The sequence below is a fragment of the Opisthocomus hoazin genome, chromosome Z, assembly GCF_030867145.1.
Source record: "Opisthocomus hoazin isolate bOpiHoa1 chromosome Z, bOpiHoa1.hap1, whole genome shotgun sequence".
NCBI classification, from domain to species: Eukaryota; Metazoa; Chordata; class Aves; order Opisthocomiformes; family Opisthocomidae; genus Opisthocomus; species Opisthocomus hoazin.
This window is the reverse complement of record NC_134454.1, coordinates 77,564,491-77,586,518: the sequence shown is the minus strand read 5'-3', so window position 1 is coordinate 77,586,518 and position 22,028 is coordinate 77,564,491. Positions and strand designations below refer to the sequence as shown.

The window sequence follows — 22,028 nt, the reverse complement described above, 5'->3', positions numbered from 1 at the left end:
CCAACCCATGCACAGGACCTTGCACTTGGCCTTGTTCAACTTCATGAGGTTGGCACAGGCCCATCTCTCAAGCCTGTCCAGGTCCCTCTGGATGGCACCCCTTCCCTCCAGTGTGTTGACTGCACCACTCAGCTTGGTGTCATTGGCAAACTTGCTGAGGGTGCACTCAATGCCACTGTCCATGTCACCAATAAAGATGTTCAACAGCACTGGCCCCAATATGGACCCATAAGGAACACCACTCGTCACTGGTCTCCACTTGGACATTGAGCTGTTGATTGCAACTCTTTGAGTGTGACCATCCAGCCAATTCCTTATCCATGAGTGGTCCGTCCATCAAATCTATGTCTCTCCAATTTAGAGACAAGGATGTCATGGCGGGACAGTGACTAATGCTTTGCTGAAGTCCAGGTAGATGACACAAGTTGGTCTTCACTTTTCCACCAATGCTGTAACCCTGTCACAGAAGGCCACCAAATTTGTCACGCACGATTTGCCCTGAGTGAAGCCATGTTGACTGTCACCACTCACCTCCTTATTTTCCATGTGTTTTAGCATAGTTTCCAGCAGGATCTGCTTCATGATTTTGCTGGACACAGAAGAGAGACTGACCGGCCTGTAGTTCCCTAGGTCTTCCTTTTTACCCTTTTAAAAATGGCGGTTCTGTCTCCCCTTTTCCAGTCAGTAGGAACTTTACTGGACTGCCACGACTTCTCAAATATGATGGATAGTGGCTTAGCAACTTGATCCACCAGTTTCTTCAGGACCCGCAGATGCACCTCATCAGGTCCCATGGACTTGTGCACCTGCAGGTTCCTTAGATGGTCTTGAACCTGACCTTCTTCTACAGTGGGTGGTTCTTCATTTTACCAGGCCCTGCCTTTGCCTTCTGCGACTTGGGCAGTGTGGCTGGAGCACTTACCGTTGAAGAACGAGGCAAAAAAAAGTTGTTGAGTACCTCAACCTTCTCCATATCCCACGTAACCAGGTCTCCCATTTCCTTCCAGAGAGAGCCCACATTTTACCTAGTCTTCCTTATATCACTGATGTACCAATAGAAGCTTTTCTGTTGCCCTTGATGTGCCTGGACAGATTTAATTCTATCAGCTTTAGCTTTCCTAACCCGATCCATGGCTGCTCAGATAACCTCTGTATTCCTCCCAAGCTACCTGTCCTTGCTTCCACCCTCTATAGGCTTCCTTTTTTATTCCCCTTAATCACAGAATCATAGAATCGGAGGTTGGAAAAGACCTCTAAGATCATCAAGTCCAGCCATCCAATCAACACCACCACGCCTGCTAAACCATATCCTGAAGTGCCACATCTACTTTTTTTTTAAACACCTCCAGGGATGGTGACTCAACCATCTCCCTGGGCAGCCTGTTTCAATGCATGACCACTCTTTCCATAAAGAATTTTTTCCTACTATCCAGTCTAAACCCCCCTGATGCAACTTGAGGCCATTGCCTCTCGTCCTATCGCTAGTTACCTGGGAGAAGACACCAACACTCACATTACTACAACAACCTCCTTTCAGGTAGTTGTTGTACCCCTCATCAGCCTTGTTGCCCTTCTCTGGGCACGTTCCAGCAATTCAATGTCCTTCTTGTAGTGAGGGGCCCAAAACTGAACACAGTACTCGAGGTGTGGCCTCACCAGTGCTGAGTACAGGGCACGATCACCTCCCTACTCATGCTGGCCACACTATTCCTGGTACAAGCCAGGATGCCATTGGCCTTCTTGGCCACCTGGGCACACTGCTGGCTCCTGTTCAGCCAGCTGTCGACCAACACCCCAAGGTCCTTTTCTGCCGGGCAGCTTTCCAGCCACTCCTACCCAAGCCTGTAGCATTGGATGGGGTTGCTGTGACCCATGTGCAGGACCTGGCATTTGGCCTTGTTGAACCTCATACAGTTGGCCTCGGCCCATCAATCCAGCCTGTCCAGGTCCCTCTGCAGAGCCTTCCTACCCTTGAGCAGATCGACATTCCCACCCAGCTTGGTGTCATCTGCCAACTTACTGAGGGAGCACTCAACCCCTTCAGCCAGATCATTGATAAAGATGTTAAACAAGACCGGACCCAAAATGGAGCCCTGGGGAACACCACTCATGACTGGCCACCAGCCATTCTCTGCACTTGGCCATTCAGCCAGTTCTTTATCCAGCGAAGAGTACTCCCATCCAGACCATGGGCAGCCAGTTTCTCCAGGAGGATGCTGTGCAGAACAGTGTCAAACGCCTTACTGAAGTCCAGGTAGATGACATCCACAGCTCGTCTGTCATCCACTAGGCGGGTCACCTTGTTACAGAAGGAGATCAGGTTGGTCAAGCAGGACCTGCTTTTCAGGAACCCATGCTGACTGGGCCTGATCCCCTGATTGTCCTTCACATGCCCGGTGAGCGCACTCAGGATGAATCGCTCCATAACCTTCCCCGGCACCGAGGTCAGGCTGACAGGCCTGTAGTTCCCAGGATCCTCCTTCCAGCCCTTCTTGTAGATGGGCATTACACTGGGGATCCTCCACTCATCTGGAACCTCCCCTTTTAGCCAGGACTGCTGATAGATGATGGAGAATGGCTTGGCCAGCTCCTCTGCCAGCTTCCTCAGCACTCTTGGGTGGATCCCATCTGGCCCCATAGACTTCTGAGTGTCCAGGTGGCATAGCAGGTCGTTAACTGCTTCTTGTTCCACACTCCTTCCCTATAATCCAGCACTGGGGGCTGACTACCCTGGGAATAACCAGTCTGACTATTAAAGGCTGAGGCAAAGAAGGTATTAAGTACCTCAGCCTTTTCCTCATCCTTGGTGGCAATACTCTCCCCTGCACCCTATAAGAGATGGAGATTCTCCTTGGCCCTCTTTTTGTTGTCGACGTATTTGTAAAAACATTTTTTGTTGTCCCTTACAACAGTGGCCAGCCTGAGCTCTAGCTGGGCTTTTGCCTTTCTAAGTTCCTCTCTGCATGACCTAACGAGATTCCTGTGGCTCCTCTTGAGTCACCTGTCCTTTCTTCCATAAGTGGTAGACCCTCCTTTTTTTCCTGAGTCCCAGCAAGAGCTCCCTGTTCAGCCACACCGGTCGCCTTCCCCACAGGTTCATCTTGCAGCACATGGCGACAGCCTGCTCCTGTGCCTGTAAGACTTCCACACACTCCAGGAATCTCCTCCTGGACTGCTTCCTCTCTGCTATGTTTTATTTCCAGCAGATATCCAGGAAGTTAAAGTCCCCCACAACAACAAGGGCTAGCCATTGTGAGACTTGTGCCAGCCTCTTGTAGAAAACTTCATCTGCCTCTTCACCCTGGTTGGGTGGTCTATAACAGACCCCCAGAAGGATGTGTAACTTCTTGCCTTCCCCCCCCATCTTCACCCATAAGCATTCAACCTTGTCATCACAATCATTGAGCTCTATACATTTGAGGCAGTCCCTGACGTACAGAGCCACCCCATAACCTCTCTTTCCTCGCCTATCCTTTCTGAAGAGTTTGTAGTCATCCATTGCAGCAGTCCAGTCATGAGAGTCAGCCCATCACTTTAATGTGATGGTGACCATGTCATAGCTATCCTGCTGCACAGAGGCTTCCAGCTCATCGTGTTTATTGCCCATGCTACGTGCATTGGTGTAGATGCCCAGGGGCAGAAGGGAAAGAATTCAGAACTAAAGTTGAGCCTGGGAGAAGGGAGGGGTGGAGGGAAGGTGCTTTTAAGATTTATTTTTTATTTCTCATTATCTTACTCTGATTTGTTTGGTAATAAACTAAATTAATTTTCCCCAAGTCGAGTCTGTTTCGCCCGTGACGGTAAGTGGTGAGTGATCTGTCCCTGCCCCTATCTCAACCCAGGAGCTTTAATTATATCTTCTCTCCCCTGTCCAGCTGAGGAGGGGGAGTAATAGAGCGGCTTTGGTGGGAACCTGCCGTCCAGCCAAAGCCAACCCACCACACTACCCAAAACCCTCTTGGCAGCAAGCTCAAGTAGTAACAGGGTGCTGTGAAAAGTCTTTGAAATAGGATTGCCCCAGGTAAGGGGAAAAGTAAGAGAAGTTGGTGTACACTGACAAAGGTTGGTGGTGTACACATGGTGGCTATGGTGATTAAGTCTTCAGAGCCCTGAAACATCAGTTGTTTTTTGTGGGGGTTTTACAAGACGCTGTTGGTTTGCTTTTGTTTAATGTCTTCGTCTGTTTAGGACAAACATTCACAAGAAAGGCTCAAAGCGCTCCATCTCACAGAGAGAGCATTGTTTCATGACGCTACTTGAAGCTATTTTGCCCAGGACGTCTTTAGCAACGAATGGAAGGTGAAAGAAAATTTGAAACTGACATGGGAGGAAAACTCTCAGATGTATTTCAGGAGAGCAGGTAACACTGGCTGGACAAAACTGGAAGCAGTGTGCTCATGACAGCCACCCACCTTCCACCATACAATGATGATTTCAGGTGATGGATCAGCACAGGGTTTGGCCAACTCCTTGCTTAGATGAGTGTTCCCAAGAGACCCTGCCTGAGGAAGCCAAGTAAGTTACAGTTTAGCAACAAGAAAACACTTCAGATGCTGTTAATGGAATGTAAGAATGAAGTTGCAAACATGAAGGACCTCACAGATCACAGAGGAGTCTAGACCGAAATTCTGGCTGCTGAGAAGATGAGTGAAGACAGTCAAACAGCTTTTCAAGCCACAGAAAAAAATATTTCCTTGGTATATGAAGGATTTTGCAAAAGGTCACTGAAACCCTGTATTTTCCAGATGAAATACATCAGGCTCAATAACGCATCATTTTAAAGGTGATTTGCCTGTAAAGCTCCAGTCAGCTCTATCTGAAACACGTCATGGACACACCATATGCCTGCCTTCCACTGTGCAGGAAGCATTTAATTCATGATTCTTAATGCCCTTTAAAAGCAGACATTCTGCAAAAAATGCACATGCAGAACTACCAGTTCTGTAGCACTGCCCTAGAGAGGACATAAAGGGAGGCTGTACCCTCCAGTGGTACACATGAGCAACAGAGAGGACTGGAAACCCCATTTCAGCAACAGGTGACTGCAGAAAATGGTTTATGAGTTTGGCTTTGAACTAAGCCTTAGACCGTTAGAGTTTAACCATGGTTTGCTTTACTGGGAGTCCCTCTGAAAAAGTCTTTTTCTATCAACCGTATTTTCTTTCATCCGAAATTTTCCTGAAAGTCTGTCTGCTTCAGGTTCATCTTCAGTGGTGTATTTGTTAGGCGAAATTGAAACAGTAGCTGAAATTTACGAAACCTACTCAGAACTGCCAATAACTGCGAAAATGCAATGAACTTGCTGAAAAATACTTTTGGCAAACTAAACCAAAATTTGAATCTTAAGCTTCACTTCTCTGTATGGTTTATTTTTGCATAAAAAAATTACACCACTAGCTTCTACTGGATAATCCACACCTTATGTTTATGCATACACCAAGAATCAAACTGCATGGTAATAACTATTATCCCTGTATTTAGTAACTATAAGGCAGAGGGACTGATTCTGTCTCTACAATACAGGGCAGTACAATACCGAACCTGTTGAGGTATTGCTTGCTCCGTGTGGTGCCAGGTACACTTACCATGCAGATATGAGCGTGTAAGTAGTAAAGTTACACTTGTGCAGTGGAACAGCTCTGCTTATTGGATGCAGTGATGTATGCAGGCCAAAACATGCAGCTCTACATTATACTACTGTATTTCTTGTTCTGCAGTTGACACTGGAAAAGATGGTTTAGGTCTATCCCAAACAATTAGTACAGACACGACTTCAACTGCTCTTCTTTGTGCATTATCTTTCCAGGAACTGGGCTAGTTACACTGACAGCCATTATCACCAGAGCTTTGCAAAACCATCAATGTGTAGAAGAGAGTGACTGACTTTGTGTATACTCAAAAGGCATACATGCATATGGAGGGACATTCGATTTTTCTGTCTAATTAAATAAAAGACTTATAATTCAGTGACTTCTTGCCCTCATAAGGGTTTCTCATAGGTCTGTAAATTTGAGGTCTTATACAAGATACTAAAAAATTTGTAGCTTCATACCTGTGTTATAAACGGGAACCCAGTGGTAGAATTCATTCTGGTAGGGAACTGTATCAAATTCACTGCACTGCATCTGACGAAAGGTTGGCAAGCCTTTGCGACAGGGGCTAATGTTACACATGCGATAGCGTTTCCTTTCTCCAGTGCAGTAGTCTCCTCCAAACTGTGGTCTAGAAAAGGAACATTGAGATTGGGATGTTAGATTCTGGGTAGAATGTAGTTTTAAAAGAACCTTGTCTGTCAGGTTCCAGTGGGTTAAGAAGGTGAATCTGAATCCTTGACAGAGTAGAGATACCATTCACCTGTTCAAGTACTCGAACATGTGAGTATAGAGCACAGAGATCCAGACAAACCCTGTATCCCAAAGAAGTGCTTGATACATTGCCCAGCTGAGCTCACAACAAATTACCTTATCAAATGAACTCCCCAAAATACCATATTGTCCAGAATGATTGACAGTTCTTCTAAAAAGCCAAGTGATTTCTGCTGTTAAGTATCCTCTTAGTGATTTCTGAAAATGAGATGTAGCATCTTCATGACTTCAGATGCCTATTAGGAAATTCTGTCTTTCATGTTCTCTATCTATCAACTCATGTATCTGAAGCTCAAATAAAGCTGATGACTAGAATAAAACATGAAAGGTGAGTCTTTGATTTCCCTCAGGAACGGATTGCTAGCTGTTGTTCTCACCCAGTGTTTGAGGACATGCACCAGTACAGGCTTGGGGCAGACCTGCTAGAGAGCAGCTCTGTGGAGAGGGACCTGGGTGTCCTGGTGGATGAGAAGTTTACCATGAGCCAGCAGTGTGCCCTGGCTGCCTAGAAGGCCAATGATATCCTGGGGTGCATTAAGAAAAGTGTATGGCCAGCAGGTCGAGGGAGGTTCTCCCCCTCTACTGTGCCCTAGTGAGGCCCCGTTTGGAGTACTCTGTCCAGTTCTGGGCTCCCCAGTTCAAGAAAGATGAGGAGCTACTGGAGAGAGTCCAGCGGAGGGCTGCGAGGATGATGAGGGGACTGGAGCATCTCTCCTGCGAGGAAAGGCTGAGGGAGCTGGGCTTGTTCAGCCTGAAGAAGAGAAGGCTGAGAGCAGACCTCATAAATGCTTATAAATATCTTAAGGGTGGGTGCCAGGAAGATGGGGCCAGACTCTTTTCAGTGGTGCCCAGGGACAGGACAAGGGGCAATGGGCACAAACTGAAGCACAGAAGTTCTGTTTGAACATGAGGAAGAACTTCTTCCCTCTGAGGGTGATGGAGCACAGGAACAGGCTGCCCAGGGAGGTTGTGGAGTCTCCTTCTCTGGAGATATTCCAGACTCGCCTGGATGCAGTCCTGTGCAGCCTGCTGTAGGTGACCCTGCTTTGGCAGGTTGGTTGGACTGGGTGACCCACAGAGGTCCCTTCCAACCCCTAACATTCTTTGATTCTGTGACATTTATTTATTCATGGCAGTATTATTAAAGCAACATTCCTATTATTTCTGCAACGCCTGAATGCTAAGTAACACGACTTGACTTATTTTGTATAGAAATAAGCTCCATGGAGGGTAAGGATTAAAGAACAAGATGGCAATTGTAAAATGTAAGCCAACTGAATTTTACGCAGGTATACTTAACTGAGAAGGAGAGGTGTTCAATGCCTGTCTTGCTGTGGCACCTGCCGACAACAGTCTCACACAAAAGAATTTCCAATGTCACAAGTACCTCAAAGATCTTGAATAAAAGGTAAGAAAAGATTGTGCACTCAGCTTACTCTGGGTTGTCGCATGGTCTCTCTGCGCTCTGAATCCCTGCCCCACATGTCCTTGTGCAATGGGACCAGGATGACCAAACACCCCATCCGCCATGGATTGCTTCAGGAGTCTTGCCTACTGTAATGCACTCACCAGAGAAACACCACTGAAGAGAGCAGAGAAAGGACAAACAGCTTAAAATTATTATTGCATGAAAATGTTATTGGGAATTATTTGTTATTTCGGTCCCTGAAGGTCAAAAACTTAAGTGGAAATGTAAATGGAGATGTCATGGGATGCCCCTCATTCATGCAGAAGAATGGCAGAGCTACTTATGGTTCCTCCATTGCCCTTTTGTGACCAGCACAGCTTGCGGGCAGCACAGCTCACAGTCACCTTGTTTTCTCCGCATCTTGTTCCATCCGCAGCTGCATCCAGTTTGGAGCGGCAGGAGCCTTTCACTGAGCACCAGAGCGTTTGGCAAAGGTTCTGGAAAAGAAAAAAAAATGCAGCAGTCTGAAGCAGAGCTGAACTCCTATGCCCAAGATTTTCAAAAGCCGCCCACAATTTTGTACATCCTTTTACAAAGCCTTACAAGGGCTGTATTTCCAGAGGCAGGTGTTCAGAGTTTTCCACAAGTTAGGACTCACCAAGGGTCCTAATACAAGTACTCCTCATTATTGTAGAAGCAGTGACTATTTGGCAAATAGGAAATGGTCAATACTTTCTATCAAGTGAATTACATGAACTATGCGAGTTCAGACGTTGTCCTCATTGGCTACTCAGCTCCCAGCTACACACAGCAAAAATGCTTTTACAAGGTTTGCAAACTACTGTTTATCGTGAAGGTGAACAGAGTTTTTGCTATTTTCATTTGATGAGCACTAACGAATGCAATGTTCAATTTTGCATGGCTGTCTGCCTGAAAACATATAGTGAAATAAAAAAAAAAAAAAGCTAAAGAAGCCAGCCAGGGAAGTAAGTGTCACGTCTCCAAGTACAACAGCCAGGTTAACATCCACGGAGGTCCCAAAACTGGATGAGGAAAGAGAGACCAAATCACAGGTCTCTTTACACACCAGCCAAGCAGATGGCAAAAGAAGTACTCCAGGCTAGCCGGCAGAGAAAAAGCCTAGTGGGCTGGGTAGAGTAAGAGCTCTGGTTAGTTAGTGCTTGCATATTAAGTTACTCAGAAACTGGTGCCAGTTTCATGCAGTACCTTGCCAGTAAAGCACAGCATTTCAGCTGCTGCTTCACGTGCCATGGCCAGCTCCACAGAAGGGACAGAAACTCCTGAATCACAGGATCACAGAATCCCAGAATGTTCGGGATTGGAAGGGACCTCTGTGGGTCATCTAGTCCAACCCCCCTGCCAAAGCAGGGTCACCTACTGCAGGCTGCACAGGACCTTGTCCAGGCAGGTCTTGAATATCTCCAGAGAAGGAGACTCCACAACCTCCCTGGGCAGCCTGTTCCTGTGCTCCATCACCCTCAGAGGGAAGAAGTTCTTCCTCATGTTCAGACGGAACTTCCCATGCTTCAGTTTGTGCCCATTGCTCCTTGTCCTGTCACTGGGCACCACTGAAAAGAGTCTGGCCTCATCCTCCTGACACCCACCCTTAAGATATTTATAAGCATTTATAAGGTCCCCTCTCAGCCTTCTCTTCTTCAGGCTAAACAAATCCAGTTCGCTCAGCCTTTCCTCGTAGGAGAGATGCTCCAGTCCCCTCATCATCCTCATAGCCCTCTGCTGGACTCTCTCCAATAGTTCCTCATCCTTCTTGAATGGGGGAGCCCAGAACTGGACACAGTACTCCAGATGGGGCCTCACTAGGGGAGACTAGAGGGGAAGGAGAACCTCCCTCGACCTGCTGGCCACACACTTTTCTTAATGCATCCCAGGATCCTATTGGCTTTCTTGGCAGCCAGGGCACACTGCTGGCTCATGGTTAACCTGTTGTCCACGAGCACTCCCAGGTCCCTCTCCACAGAGCTGCTCTCTAGCAGGTCCGCCCCAAGCCTGTACTGGTGCATGGGGTTGTTCCTCCCCAGGTGCAGGACCCTGCACTTGCCCTTGTTGAACTTCATCAGGTTCCTCTGCACCCAACTCTCCAAATTGTCCAGGTTTTGCTGGATGGCAGCACAGCCTTCCAGTGTATCCACCACTCCTCCCAGTTTTGTGTCATCAGCAAACTTGCTGAGAGTCAATAGAGGTATCAGGACAAGAAACATTACCGCTACCTTATAACAAGTCTTCTTTATGCAACCAGAACTATTCTCTAGACAGCGAGGACAGACAGCGAGGGCTACTCCCTCCTCCTCAGTTCACAAGCTCACCAGCTTCTCTTTTGGTTGAGACACAGAGTCCCTGCATACTTGAGAATTCCTGAATGAGCAGGGCTTTGGGTGGAAGACTACTTCCAAGTTGGAGAAACCAGGGTGTCAGCGGGACTGCGAACTCCCAACTGGGACAGCAGAAGCAAAAGCCCAGGGGCTCTGGGCCAGATCCTGGCTGAGGCTGTTTGTTCTGCAGAGCTCAGCACTGGCAGAGGGAACAGAGCTGGCAGCACCTGTCTGAAGCAGGGACAGCTGCAAGTATCATCAGAAAAACGAGCCAACAAGAAGGATCCCACTAGCAGCTCCTGCTGGGATTCTCAGAATAAACAACATGCCAGGTTTGGGAGCCAACACAGAAACTGGGCAAACTGAAAATCCAGCCCCAATGAGCTAACAGCAACATTTGTCCGAGTGTGAAATGCAAAACTTGGCTGCTAGTTTCTGACTTGATTCTATTTGAAATAGCTAACCTTAGGTACAGTCTGTTTTGAGAGAGTTGTCTTTCATTTACTTTCTGCATTGTGTGTTCACTTTGGTTTTCATCTAGAACACCAGAAAGGAAGTTGATAGTACAGAACATCTCAAAGCACTCCAAATGTCCCGTTGGAATACAATGTCTGGGGCACTGCATCTCGGCTCATATAACTGCTTTTGGTCCATGTACACAAGTCAAAGGTTGTTCTGCAGTTCCTTATTAATAGTTCAGGAGTAGCACTAGTTCACAACTCTTTGTGAAGCCATCACTGTCAGGTTCTTAAAGCAGAACCACCCAAGTGTTCTAGCTGATTAATTTTCTTTCATTATGAAATTCATCCTTTATTTTTAACTCTTATATATAGAAAACATTTCGTGCTTTTTAGTGTATGAAGTGCACTCCTGCACTGTGCTTCAGATATCAGAGAAAGGCACAGAAACCAAACCCAGCTTTCCACTGACAGTTTCATTTTTACGAGGTGCACTCAGAGATTTCAGAGTCAAGAGTTCACAGAGGAAACTCTTCAGCTTTGCAAGAATTTTTCCATATTGATCTACATATATCAGAGCTTTTTTTTTTCCCATCTTCAAGAATAACAACAGTACAAGACAAAGCACTGTTTGCTCTGTGCTTTTGGAGGTAATACCCAGAAATTCATGACTCTAGTGTGGACTCACTGCAAGGCAAGTGATTTTTATCATCAGTAATACAGTATACACTTTACACCCAATCTAGGAGATCAGAGTCTGTGCCTTAAAGAAAGTCAAGTCCAAAAAAACCCAGTTTCACTGAAGCCAATGGAAGTTTTCAAGATAAAGAGACGGCAGTATGATAAGGATTCTGAGCTCCTACAGCCTGTCCTACAAGAAGCTATGGAACCACCTTCCACTTGGAAAGTTCTTTCCCCTGATCTGTATTTTGCTTTTGCTTGTTAGAGGGACAGTATTTACGTACATCAGAAGATGCTTACAGGACTTACTGCCTAAATGGTTCGTGGAAACCAGCATCTGAATTGTAAACCTCAGTCTTTGCTAAGTGTAATCACTGAACCCTTGAGCATCTTCAGCTAAATGCAGATTCTTCTTTCGAAAAGAATCTGTGGATCGAATGCAGTCAAACATTAAATGTTACAGAACAAATGTAGCCTGGTCACTGAGGGAGTGTTACATAAATAGTGGAAAGGCAAAGAACAGTCAGACCTTTTAGCCAAAATGACTACACTGATCATTTAATATGCCAGGCAGACTATGCTATGCAGAACTCCTTTCCTCACCAGTGCAGCTACCTGCAAAACACAGGCCTTCCAGTAAAATACAAAATGAGGTGATATCAATTAATTTTCTGACACATGTCGAGCTGTAAAATTGGTTTATCAGGAGATGTCAAATTTAAAAGCATCAAGCCCAAGGAGAGACAGAATGAACCAATACTGCAAAAATACACTTTAATTGTCTTATCTGTACCAACAGACAAATTGCAGCAACTGAGGAATCTGGAACAGCAAGTAATGAAAGCAATCTTTCAATACCTGCTTCAGATTCAGTAGTTGCAGTTCAACATTGGTAATCATGTCATCTATTGAGGCTGAGAAGATTAATCAGAAATAATCTCCCTAATAGAAGGGTAGATGAGGATATACATAATTATCCAAATGGAATAAACAGTCAACATCAGCAGTCCCCAGTCCACAGCTGTGCACAATACCTTGCCTAAAAGCCACTCCAGCACTGCTGATAGCCATAATGCCACTTCTGCCATGGCTATGTTTAACAGGGTGAGCAAGGGCTGGATGCTATCTGCAATGTTTGCTGCATATTGCTGCCCAAAATACAACAACAATTAGTGATCACTTAGCTAGGCTAGCACTTGAAACCACTGCTTCCGAACTGTTCTAAACAGAAAAATGCTGTACAGAGCCAAATAACTCTGAACGTGCTAGGTACAATTAAAATACCATACCACTGCACCTTTTGCTAATATAACCTGTTACTCTGCAGTGGCTCCTAGCTCTTGCAGAGAGCTGTGGTGCTGCGACTATACTTTTCCCTTGCATCTCCACATAGCACTGTTTTGCTATGCTGTGAGATCCCAGGATACTTTGTAAATTACACATTTCCACATAAAAAGACGATGTCTGATGGGAAAATAAAGATTCTTCTAGGCACATGGACTAAAATTTCTTTTAATTAGTTAGATCATCAAGAGTGAAAACTCTGGACATATGGGAAGAGAGTCCAACCCTGATTTCTTCAGAAAACTCTTCCTGGAACTGAAGATATGTTCCCAGAACAGTTTGGTCAGGTGAAAGATATAAGCTTGGAGCATCTTGGTTTTTACACTGCGATTTAAGCTGCATTGATAATTTACCTAAGATCAGTATTACAAGTTTAAAACAAAAATGACAAGTGTTTAACAATAGATATGGCGCCAGATCCAGTAAAGGTCTTGCAAAAGACAAGGCAAACAGTGCAACCACTCCCTTCCGGAATGTGCAGAGCCCAAATAAAACAGTGTTAGGCAATGCCTTCACTGCACATCTAGCCTATGAGACTTTGAACACGCCGCATTTGTATATAGCAACTGAGGTTCACTGACTGCATTTCCACAGAGTTCAAGAAACTTAAGTTCTTATTAGGAGAATAAAGAAAAACATACAGCACTTACGTCCACATCTTCACAGAAAGTAGCATTGGAACCATACTGAAGCTGGCACTGGTGATGCACATCATAAATCACTCCAGGAGCAATAATTGGGGACTTTAAAACTTGTTTTTGGGGGATATCATCCAGACAGAATCCCCACCCACGACTAAAAGACAAAAATTGCATAATAAAAAAACCCCTACAATCATACTTTTTTGACAGTTCAATACAGACTTTCAGCATCTAATTCTTAATGATAATTTTGCATATGGCCTTTGGAAATAATGCTTCTAGATTCCAGCTAAGTTATGCAGAAGTACTGCTAAGAAAAAGCTCTCCATCTAGTAAGGGAGGGTTTTCAAAGTGAAATATAGCTTGTCAAAGTGGAAATATCACGAGTTCATTATGCTTTGATGAGTGGCTTCAGAGCACTCCACCGCCTCTGGTTAAAGTTATACCATATTATTGCTCTTAAAAAGAACATAACTAAATTGAACAAGTCATTGAAGTCAAGTACATGTCATTGTGGTCAAAAGCAAAGTCTATGATGTTCCATCAAAGTCCTTGACAGAAATGCTTCCTTCCTCCTGATAACTGCAAAAAGCAGGTTGCACCAAACCTGAGCTGATATGACAATGCTTGAGTTCACTTCTTGAAAACAAGAATATAAAGGAACTTTTCCCAAATGGTAAGCTAGCAATAAGCCTGGGGTTTGTCCTCCATGGGAAGCACACTATAAAAACCTACATTCAGTAATATAATAATACAGGATTTAGTTCCAACTCCACATAAACGTCTCATACACGGTTGTACTCTTTCAGGGAAATGATACAATCCAATCACTCACTCTAGGAAACGTGTGATGTATTCCTTGCTGCACTGTGACCAGGTGAGTGGAGTAGGATCATACTGCAACTGTCGGGACATAATATATGGGCGCTTTCCAACAGGCTCACAGTCATTCTCTTTTCCATCGTGCTGGATACCAAAACTGGAGATGAAAAACAACATCTAATTATTCTAGCTGATTGGTTGTACCCCAACACCCACCTATGGGTTGCACATTGTGCTTAAAAAGACACTAAGGTTGCTTCCTCCCTGGTGAGCTGTAGATACTTGTTTCCTAAAAAAATATGGTAGATCTGACCCAAAACCTGCAAAAAATCTACACTCCAGCAGGACTTCAAATATGTCAGTTAAGTACAGCAATATTGTCCTGCACAAAATAAAGAACAGACTGTCAGAGACTATAATCAGGGCTGTTTTTAAAGGAGTCAAAACAATGTCGCACAGTTGGGCTGGGAGTCACGGTTTAAAGCTCCAAGTTACGTTAAAGCTGCTAAAGCTAAGAGCGCTTCCTAGCTCTTGGATCCCAGTTATTTCAGGCTTGTACCACTTTAACTAAGATCAAGCTTTGCTACACTCTGTCTTACAGTCTCTTATTATCACATCTCTATTGCTTGCTGCTTTTTAAATCTCTTTTGATACATTGAAACAGAGATATTGTTTTCAAAATTACTGAATGCTCAGTGAACTTGTCTCCAGCGTCCACTCCTTCTTCCTATTTAGCTTTCTCAAACCGTGTCTTACAAACAGATGTCCATAGCAGGTCTTCCCAGCATGGCTCTCTCTGGCTTCTCTGACTTATCAAGAAATTTCTTCATTCAACAGCTCGTAAAAGTCATATACAAAAAACATTGTGTGGGATCCAACTGACTAAACATACATGCCTCCATGCCACCTCAACATGAAGGAGATTATCTGAAATAGTAATATACAAAGATATTGATACATGAAGGTGTTGACTTCTACACGGTTAACATCTGAAGGTGTATATGCCCTTGTGTGAAAGAGCAGTGAAAACTGACTCAGGTCATGATTCAGTAAAGGATCAGATAAAGTGAGTTCAAACCACTTAAGACTTTGCTTCTGGAAAATGTAATTGTACCATGACTCAAATGTTCCAGAAGCAGGGCACGATTTCAGTCAGAATCAACTCCAGTAACAGGTCTGAGGCATAAAAGCAAGTCCGTCCCCTTGCTGACAGGCTCTTTTCCATAAAGGTGGTCTGTCAGCACAGGACGCTGTGAACATCTAGAGGGACAGTTTGGGGAAGAGTTGACTTCTGGCATTCATCTGTGGAATAGGTGCATGGCTTTCTTCTCATTTTTTGTTCATCTGTTCTTACTGACTTTTATTGTCCATACTTTTAACTTTTTAACATAGGTACTCTAACCTCGCATGAGGGAAGAATGATTCCATGTTAACAACAAACCCTAGAGTATTCAGTTTTCTTTGTGGAGACAATCCTTAGAGGCAAGGCCCTGCACCACTCCTGCAAAGGCAAGTATAGCAGTACTCCATCTCACCGTATTCAAAGGACAGTGACTTACCAGCCACTCAGGCTAGATGAGGAGAAGGTCATGCATGGCTCTATGGGGAAGAAGTGTCTTCTGATTACTAGGGTTAATGAAAAACGCTCCCTGTCAGCAAGAGGCTGCGGGACCACTAACTAAAGCTAGAGCATCCAGATCCAGTTGTAATGATTTCAGCAGTATTTACTTCTCCTATTTCCTTTCTGGCAATTAGAAGGCTGAATAAAGAAAGGCCAATTCATGTGTGATAGGATCAATACTTGAGCAATCTTTGTATCAAATGATGATGATTATTATTAGAATATCCCATCAGGAAATACAGACTTCATTCTGATTGGTGGTTAGGTGCACAACAGAAGTAATGTGATTGTAGATACAGCAATGAACACGTCAAAGCAAAGCAACATGGTCCAGCTGAAAGTGCACGCATCATAGCCAAACCAGAGTATCCATAAGACAACACTATGCCCCGCGGAAAACAGCTCAGAGTTAAAATGGACTCAAAAATCCGAATTTTTCAGGTCAGTTTAATAAACCAACTAGCCAACGAAAAAACCCTCAGAAACCTGAAATACTGAGAAATCCAGTTCAGGCAAAAATACCCAATCATAAAAAAAAGTTTAGCCATGTCCGAAATTAAATGCCCAGGAGCTTTAGCTGACTTGCCCTAAGTGTATCCACAATAGCAATATTAAGATACAGAAGATACCAGTTATTACGAAATGCCCAAAAGTGACTTTATTTATTTGTTAGAAAGGAGAACAAAGATTTGATATTTCTGTGAAGTTTGACTGCTTGAGTTAAAGATAGTTTCTAGCTCATCCGCAATACTGAAATACCCTGATATAACGAAATAGGCATGTTCTATGTAAATGATTTGGATTAATTTGGAGATCATCTAGAGCAACTGTATAGTAATTCAGTATATGTTTGGAAAAATTAGCACAATTAAGTGATGCATCTTTCTAGCTTAATTATTTCATCCTGATGTACTGCCCTAGCAGACTCTGTTAAAAAAGGCTGACTGGACAGCTGTAAATGTAAACAAAGGTCAACGGCTTAAGAATCTCTCTCTTATTCCTTTGCTTAGAAAAAACAAACGCAGTTTTGATTTTAGTAATAGACACATTAACTCTCTCCTCGTTTGTTTCTGTCTACCAATTTGAGTATTAACATACAAATAATAAATTAAACTTTGCTAGGTCCCCCCTTCAATTTCATCTATACCTGTGTCCCAGTTCATGAGCAATAGTGAAAGCCAACGGAAGGCCAGAATCTTCATTGATGTTACAGCTTCGGTGAGGTTGACACATGCCTGACAGATGAGACAAACCTAAAGTTTCACATGGACGATTCATGCCAGCACAAATGTCCTTTCTAGAATCACAAAAGAGATGTGTCATTAAAACAGCTTAAAAACAACTGTAGAGTGTAACTTAAACTGGGTAGTAAGTCTCTATCTTACAATATATCATTACTAATTTGCATTTTAAGCAAAGCATAGCGTTGCCGTTTTTACAAACATATACACAAAAACAACAGGCGCTAATTCTGCTACTATCATATACTGCTATAACTTGTAGCCAATATTTAGGTTGCTGTAGTGCCTAAATACCTATGGTTACTGTCAACTTGCATAAGGAAAGGTTTTAAAGCCTCCACCTCTGACAGCGTTTTGAGGTATGGTTTATTAAACTCACCTTATGTCAAGTTCATTCAAGTGAATGTTTATTTGGAGAGGTAAACCATGCACCACTGTGAGACTTCTTTTTCTCATTCTTATTTTAAGATTTGTCAACTCTCTTCTTTACTGCACCACTTGAGGGGGGTTTTTTTGTGGGTTTTTTTTTTTTTCCTGACAGACTTTAATGTAGGACTGTTTTTTACAGACCTTAGACCCAATTTCTTCTCTCATTTGTGTGCAGATTGGATCCACTTTTACAGACCCGTGGAAGTTCCGTCTGATGCCCTGCCACAAACTCCGTGTAACCTCAGACACCACCTTCAAGTTTTCTCTGTCTCCCCTGCCCACACTTAAAAAATATTTTTTGTCTCCTTAAACACGGAAATAGCATTTAAAAATCATACACTTTAAAGCTTAAAAATAAATGGCACCGTGTTTGCAAAACACTGTTCCATTCTGAGCTGCACCTGTATATTACTTTAGGATTTGTCATTATCAAGTTGTTCATCTACATGCTATGTTGTTTTGGTATATTGCCTCAAAGAAGAATAAAGAAGTGATTGAGCACAAAATGAAATAGGATCAAGTGGGGAAAATGATCTGAGCTCTGCAAATTGCTGATCTCTCAGGACATACAGATCTCAATTTCCTGACAGATGCATCTCTAATAAAACACTCACATGCATACGTGGAAATGTTATATGTACTTTGAAAACAAATGAAAACCAATCCATTTAAAAAGGTACTCCAGGTCTAACTTTAACCATGTTTTTATAATACAGCTCATGTTCTCTGCCTGTATGAATGTTGGACATGCCCACACAACATTATTTTTGCATTAATACTGTGTTTTGCAAACAACTTATCTTCATCAGATCCTTCATGCAGGATGAACCAAATGATGGCGTGAGCCTATGAATCACACAGTATCACAGAATGGTAGGGGTTGGAAGGGACCTCTGTGGGTCTAGTCCAACTAACCTGCCAAAGCAAGGTCACCTACAGCAGGCTGCAGAGGACCTCGTGGGTTTTGAATATCTCCAGAGAAGGAGAATCCACAACCCGTCTGCGCAGCTTGTTCCAGTGCTCTGCCACCCTCAAAGTAACAAGTTCTTCCTCATGTTCAGACGGAACTTCCTATGCTTCAGTTTGTGCCCATTGCCCCTTGTCCTGTCACTGGGCACCACTGAAAAGAGTCTGGCCCCATCCTCCTGACACCCACCCTTAAGATATTTATAAGCATTTATAAGATCCCCTCTCGGCCTTCTCTTCTTCAGGCTGAACAAGCCCAGCTCCCTCAGCCTTTCCTCGTAAGAGAGATGCTCCAGTCCCCTCATCATCCTCATAGCCCTCTGCTGGACTCTCTCCAGTAGTTCCTCATCTTTCTTGAATGGGGGAGCTCAGAACTGAGGCCTCACTAGGGCAGAGTAGAAGAGGAGAAGAACCTCCCTCGACGTGCTGGCCACACTCTTCTTAATGAACCCCAGGATCCCACTGGCCTTCTTGGCAGCCAGGGCACACTGCTGGCTCATGGTTAACTGGTTGCCCATCAGGAAATCGAAGTCCCTCTCTGCAGCGCTGCTTTCCAGCAGGTCAGCCCCAAGCCTGTACTGCTGCATTGGGTTGTTCCTCCCCAGGTGCAGCACCCTGCACTTGCGCTTGTTGAACCTCATCAGGTTCCTCTCTGCCCAACTCTCCAAATTGTCCAGGTCTGGCTGAATGGCAGCGCAGCCTTCCGGTGTATCAGCCAACTCCTCCCAGTTTTGCGTCATCAGCAAACTTGTTGAAGGTACACTCTGTCCCTTCATCCAGGTCATTGATGAAGAAGTTGAACAAGACTGGGCTAAGTACTGAGCCCTGGAGAACCCCGCTAGCTGAAGGCCTCCAACTACATTCTACGCCACTGATGACAACCCTCTGAGTTCTGCCATTCAGCCAGTTCTCAATCTACCACCCCATCCACTCATCTAGCCCACCCTTCCTGAGCTTCCCTATAAGGATGTTATGGGAAGCACGTGTTCATATGTTACATGAAAAAAACACCATCACCTGTCGTACCTGGTTAGAAGAACGGCCACGTCATGGTGTGCAGGGTTGACTTCACTCTTTGGATTTACACTCTTCTGCCACTTGCAGAAGCTGGCTAGCGTCTTATCAGCATGATGAACTATCTTCAAGCCTTGCTAATGAGAAATGAAGGAAAAATATTATCGTAAATTCCACACTGCATTGCAACAACATGTCAGTTGATGTTAGCTGTGAAGGTGGTTAATCTTTGAAATCCAATTGACTGTGCTTTTATCTAAAGCTAGAGCCACCATTAGTAGCAATGACATCTATTTATCTAACATATTGAAAATTAGGTTAAAATGTTGACATTTTTGTAATCGGTGCAGCAAAAAGCAAAAATTAAATCCAGAAATGTACATATCTTTTGGTAAGTGAGCTTCATAAGACCCAACACTGAATTGAAACTTTCAAACATTTTCAAACTTTTCATACTCTCTTGAAAGCAAATTTTCCTCCATAGAGAAGGTAAAGACTACTTAGCATGGGACTTCATGCTCAAGTTTGTCGCTCAATGTTATGTGAACAACGTCATGCTTAGGGAACAATTATGTTTTTAAAGGTGTACTTCTCACACAATTTTCAATTCCAAGGAGAAACAGTGCAGTCATAGGTGTTTCTACCTCATCTTATCATTTTATAGTATACTTTCAAATCACTGAAATTTCTTCTGAAACACAAAGTATGCAAAATAATTTAATTCAAAAACATTTTCTCATTTGTGGTCTTGGGCATTCGCTGTATCTTGTTGCAGTTGACTCTGTTTAAGTAAAATCAACATTTTGCAAAGCAGAAACTATTGTTACCAGATAGTAATTTCTGGGTAACATAAAATCAAATTTTGAAAGATACTCAACACTGCTGCTTCCAACATTGCCATGCTCAACTGAACAGGAATCCACTGTTCATTTTCAAAACAGCCACAGAAATATAGCAATTAAACTTAACTGGAGGTCACCATGGACTTCAGGTCCTAACTGTCCTGTTAAGACAAGAGATACAGTTTTTGGCCTGCATATTCTTACACTGAGGACTACAACAATAGGCTCTATCCTAACAGAAGACATAGCCTGGCCCCATGGCTTGGTTCATGGCCTTCAACAACACTGGGACTATCTGGCTTGCGGTCATAACCATAAGGCACTGAGAAAATCCCCTTATGTTCCTGCAGTCACAGCAAGTTAAGTCATGCACCATGTTTTAAAAATAGCTATAAAATTATGACAATCAGCATGTATTTAAGCATGTAGCAACGCATTTGTGAATGAGAGACCCTGGAAACTACGAATATATAGCTGATTTACAGCAATTAGCATCTGCTTAATGCTCAGTCTTTTGTTTTGAAAGACATCCAAAAACAAACGTGTGTTTGAGCTGCACAATAACAGATTTACTTCTTCAGAGATCTGCAGATACTCTAGCATTACAACTTATAATACATTTCAGGTAATACTAGGTAATTAGATTCTGAGTGATGATGCACACATTAATTTCTGTTTCTTGTCTAGTCTTCCTTGGCATTGCATGTTCTTTTGACACTGGAGAGATTCCATTTCCACATTCCTAATTTGTCTGTTTTAATTACATTTTCCTTGGTGATTTTATGCAGGAACACCTAATGTCATCAGCTAAATACTCTGCTGTCCAAGGCAGCATTTATCCTAAAAACAGATACGCCAAAGACTAACAGAAGAGTAAAATGAACACCTTATTTTAATCAAATAAACCCCCCTCTCCATAAGTGTGGCTCAATGCATTGAACTCTTGACTTTTATAAGTGACATTTGAAGAAAGTAAAAACCTTACCTCCTCCTCCTCAAAGAGGATGAGCCGGACCAGCACAATGTGAATTGCATTGCCAATGCTTGGATCGTGGAACAACCCTGTGACCTGTGCCAGAGCCAGGAGGTATGAGATTAACTGATATCTCTATAGCAGAACAGGACTTCAGAGAGAAAATACAACATTTACTGCAAGCGCACTGTTCACCTTGGGGTGGGGGTGTTGTTTTGTTCTTTAAATCCTCAATGCACTTCACTGAAAGTTTACTGAAATGCAAAAATGTTAGAACTACTGCAAAGGGCAGCTCTGCCAAATGAGTGATGATACAGGATTTGGCAAAAGCTCCTAAGCTGAACAGCAAAAGCACACACATTATTTTATCTCCATTTCCCTTTCAAGAACTTCAGCATTCTTAAAAAACACCAGCAGAGAAGAACATAACATCTACAGTCACGTAACACTGATGGAGAGGTCCACTCAGTGTGCAAAAAACCCAGCATATCAAATTATCCTGTTCTGATTTGATAGGAATCAGCTTCTGCCACAATAAAGCAAAAATTAGTCAGTATTAGGCAAAGAGATATCAGTTAAATGATGGACACTCTTATGTTTTCACAGCACAGAAGTGGATAATAAGAAGAAAAGCAGAAGATAATGAATCCATTTACAAAAAATATCCACAAAAAAAGAGCAAGAACTGAACTCAGCAAAAATTTGACCCAAATAAAACTTCATAAACATCATCGCAACGTTGAATTCAGCAGGAGGAAAGGGAATAGGAACAGAAGACAGTCATAACCTATCTACAAGTGAGCTTTGCCATACATCACATGAAATACGAATGGACAGTATAGATTGCATTTGGGTCAAAACTGTTTTGGAGA

General features: G+C 43.4%; 1 protein-coding gene across 4 annotated transcripts in view; it reads right to left on the bottom strand.

Moving 5' to 3' along the window:
* The window catches only part of ADAMTS12 (ADAM metallopeptidase with thrombospondin type 1 motif 12), a 170,386-nt gene that overhangs the window by 62,975 nt on the left and 85,383 nt on the right, over positions 1-22,028 (bottom strand). For all 4 annotated transcript variants that reach the window (XR_012761860.1, XM_075410653.1, XM_075410656.1 and 1 more), the window contains 8 exons: positions 21,169-21,252; positions 19,354-19,478; positions 16,839-16,988; positions 14,084-14,227; positions 13,258-13,402; positions 8,178-8,270; positions 7,802-7,947; positions 6,053-6,222 (listed from right to left, as the gene is read on the bottom strand). Coding sequence is in view for 3 of the 4 variants with exons in the window: in XM_075410653.1 (XP_075266768.1) it covers positions 6,053-6,222; positions 7,802-7,947; positions 8,178-8,270; positions 13,258-13,402; positions 14,084-14,227; positions 16,839-16,988; positions 19,354-19,478; positions 21,169-21,252 (1,057 nt within the window). In the remaining variant the exon portion in view is untranslated. The remainder of the gene's footprint in view (positions 1-6,052; positions 6,223-7,801; positions 7,948-8,177; positions 8,271-13,257; positions 13,403-14,083; positions 14,228-16,838; positions 16,989-19,353; positions 19,479-21,168; positions 21,253-22,028) is intronic.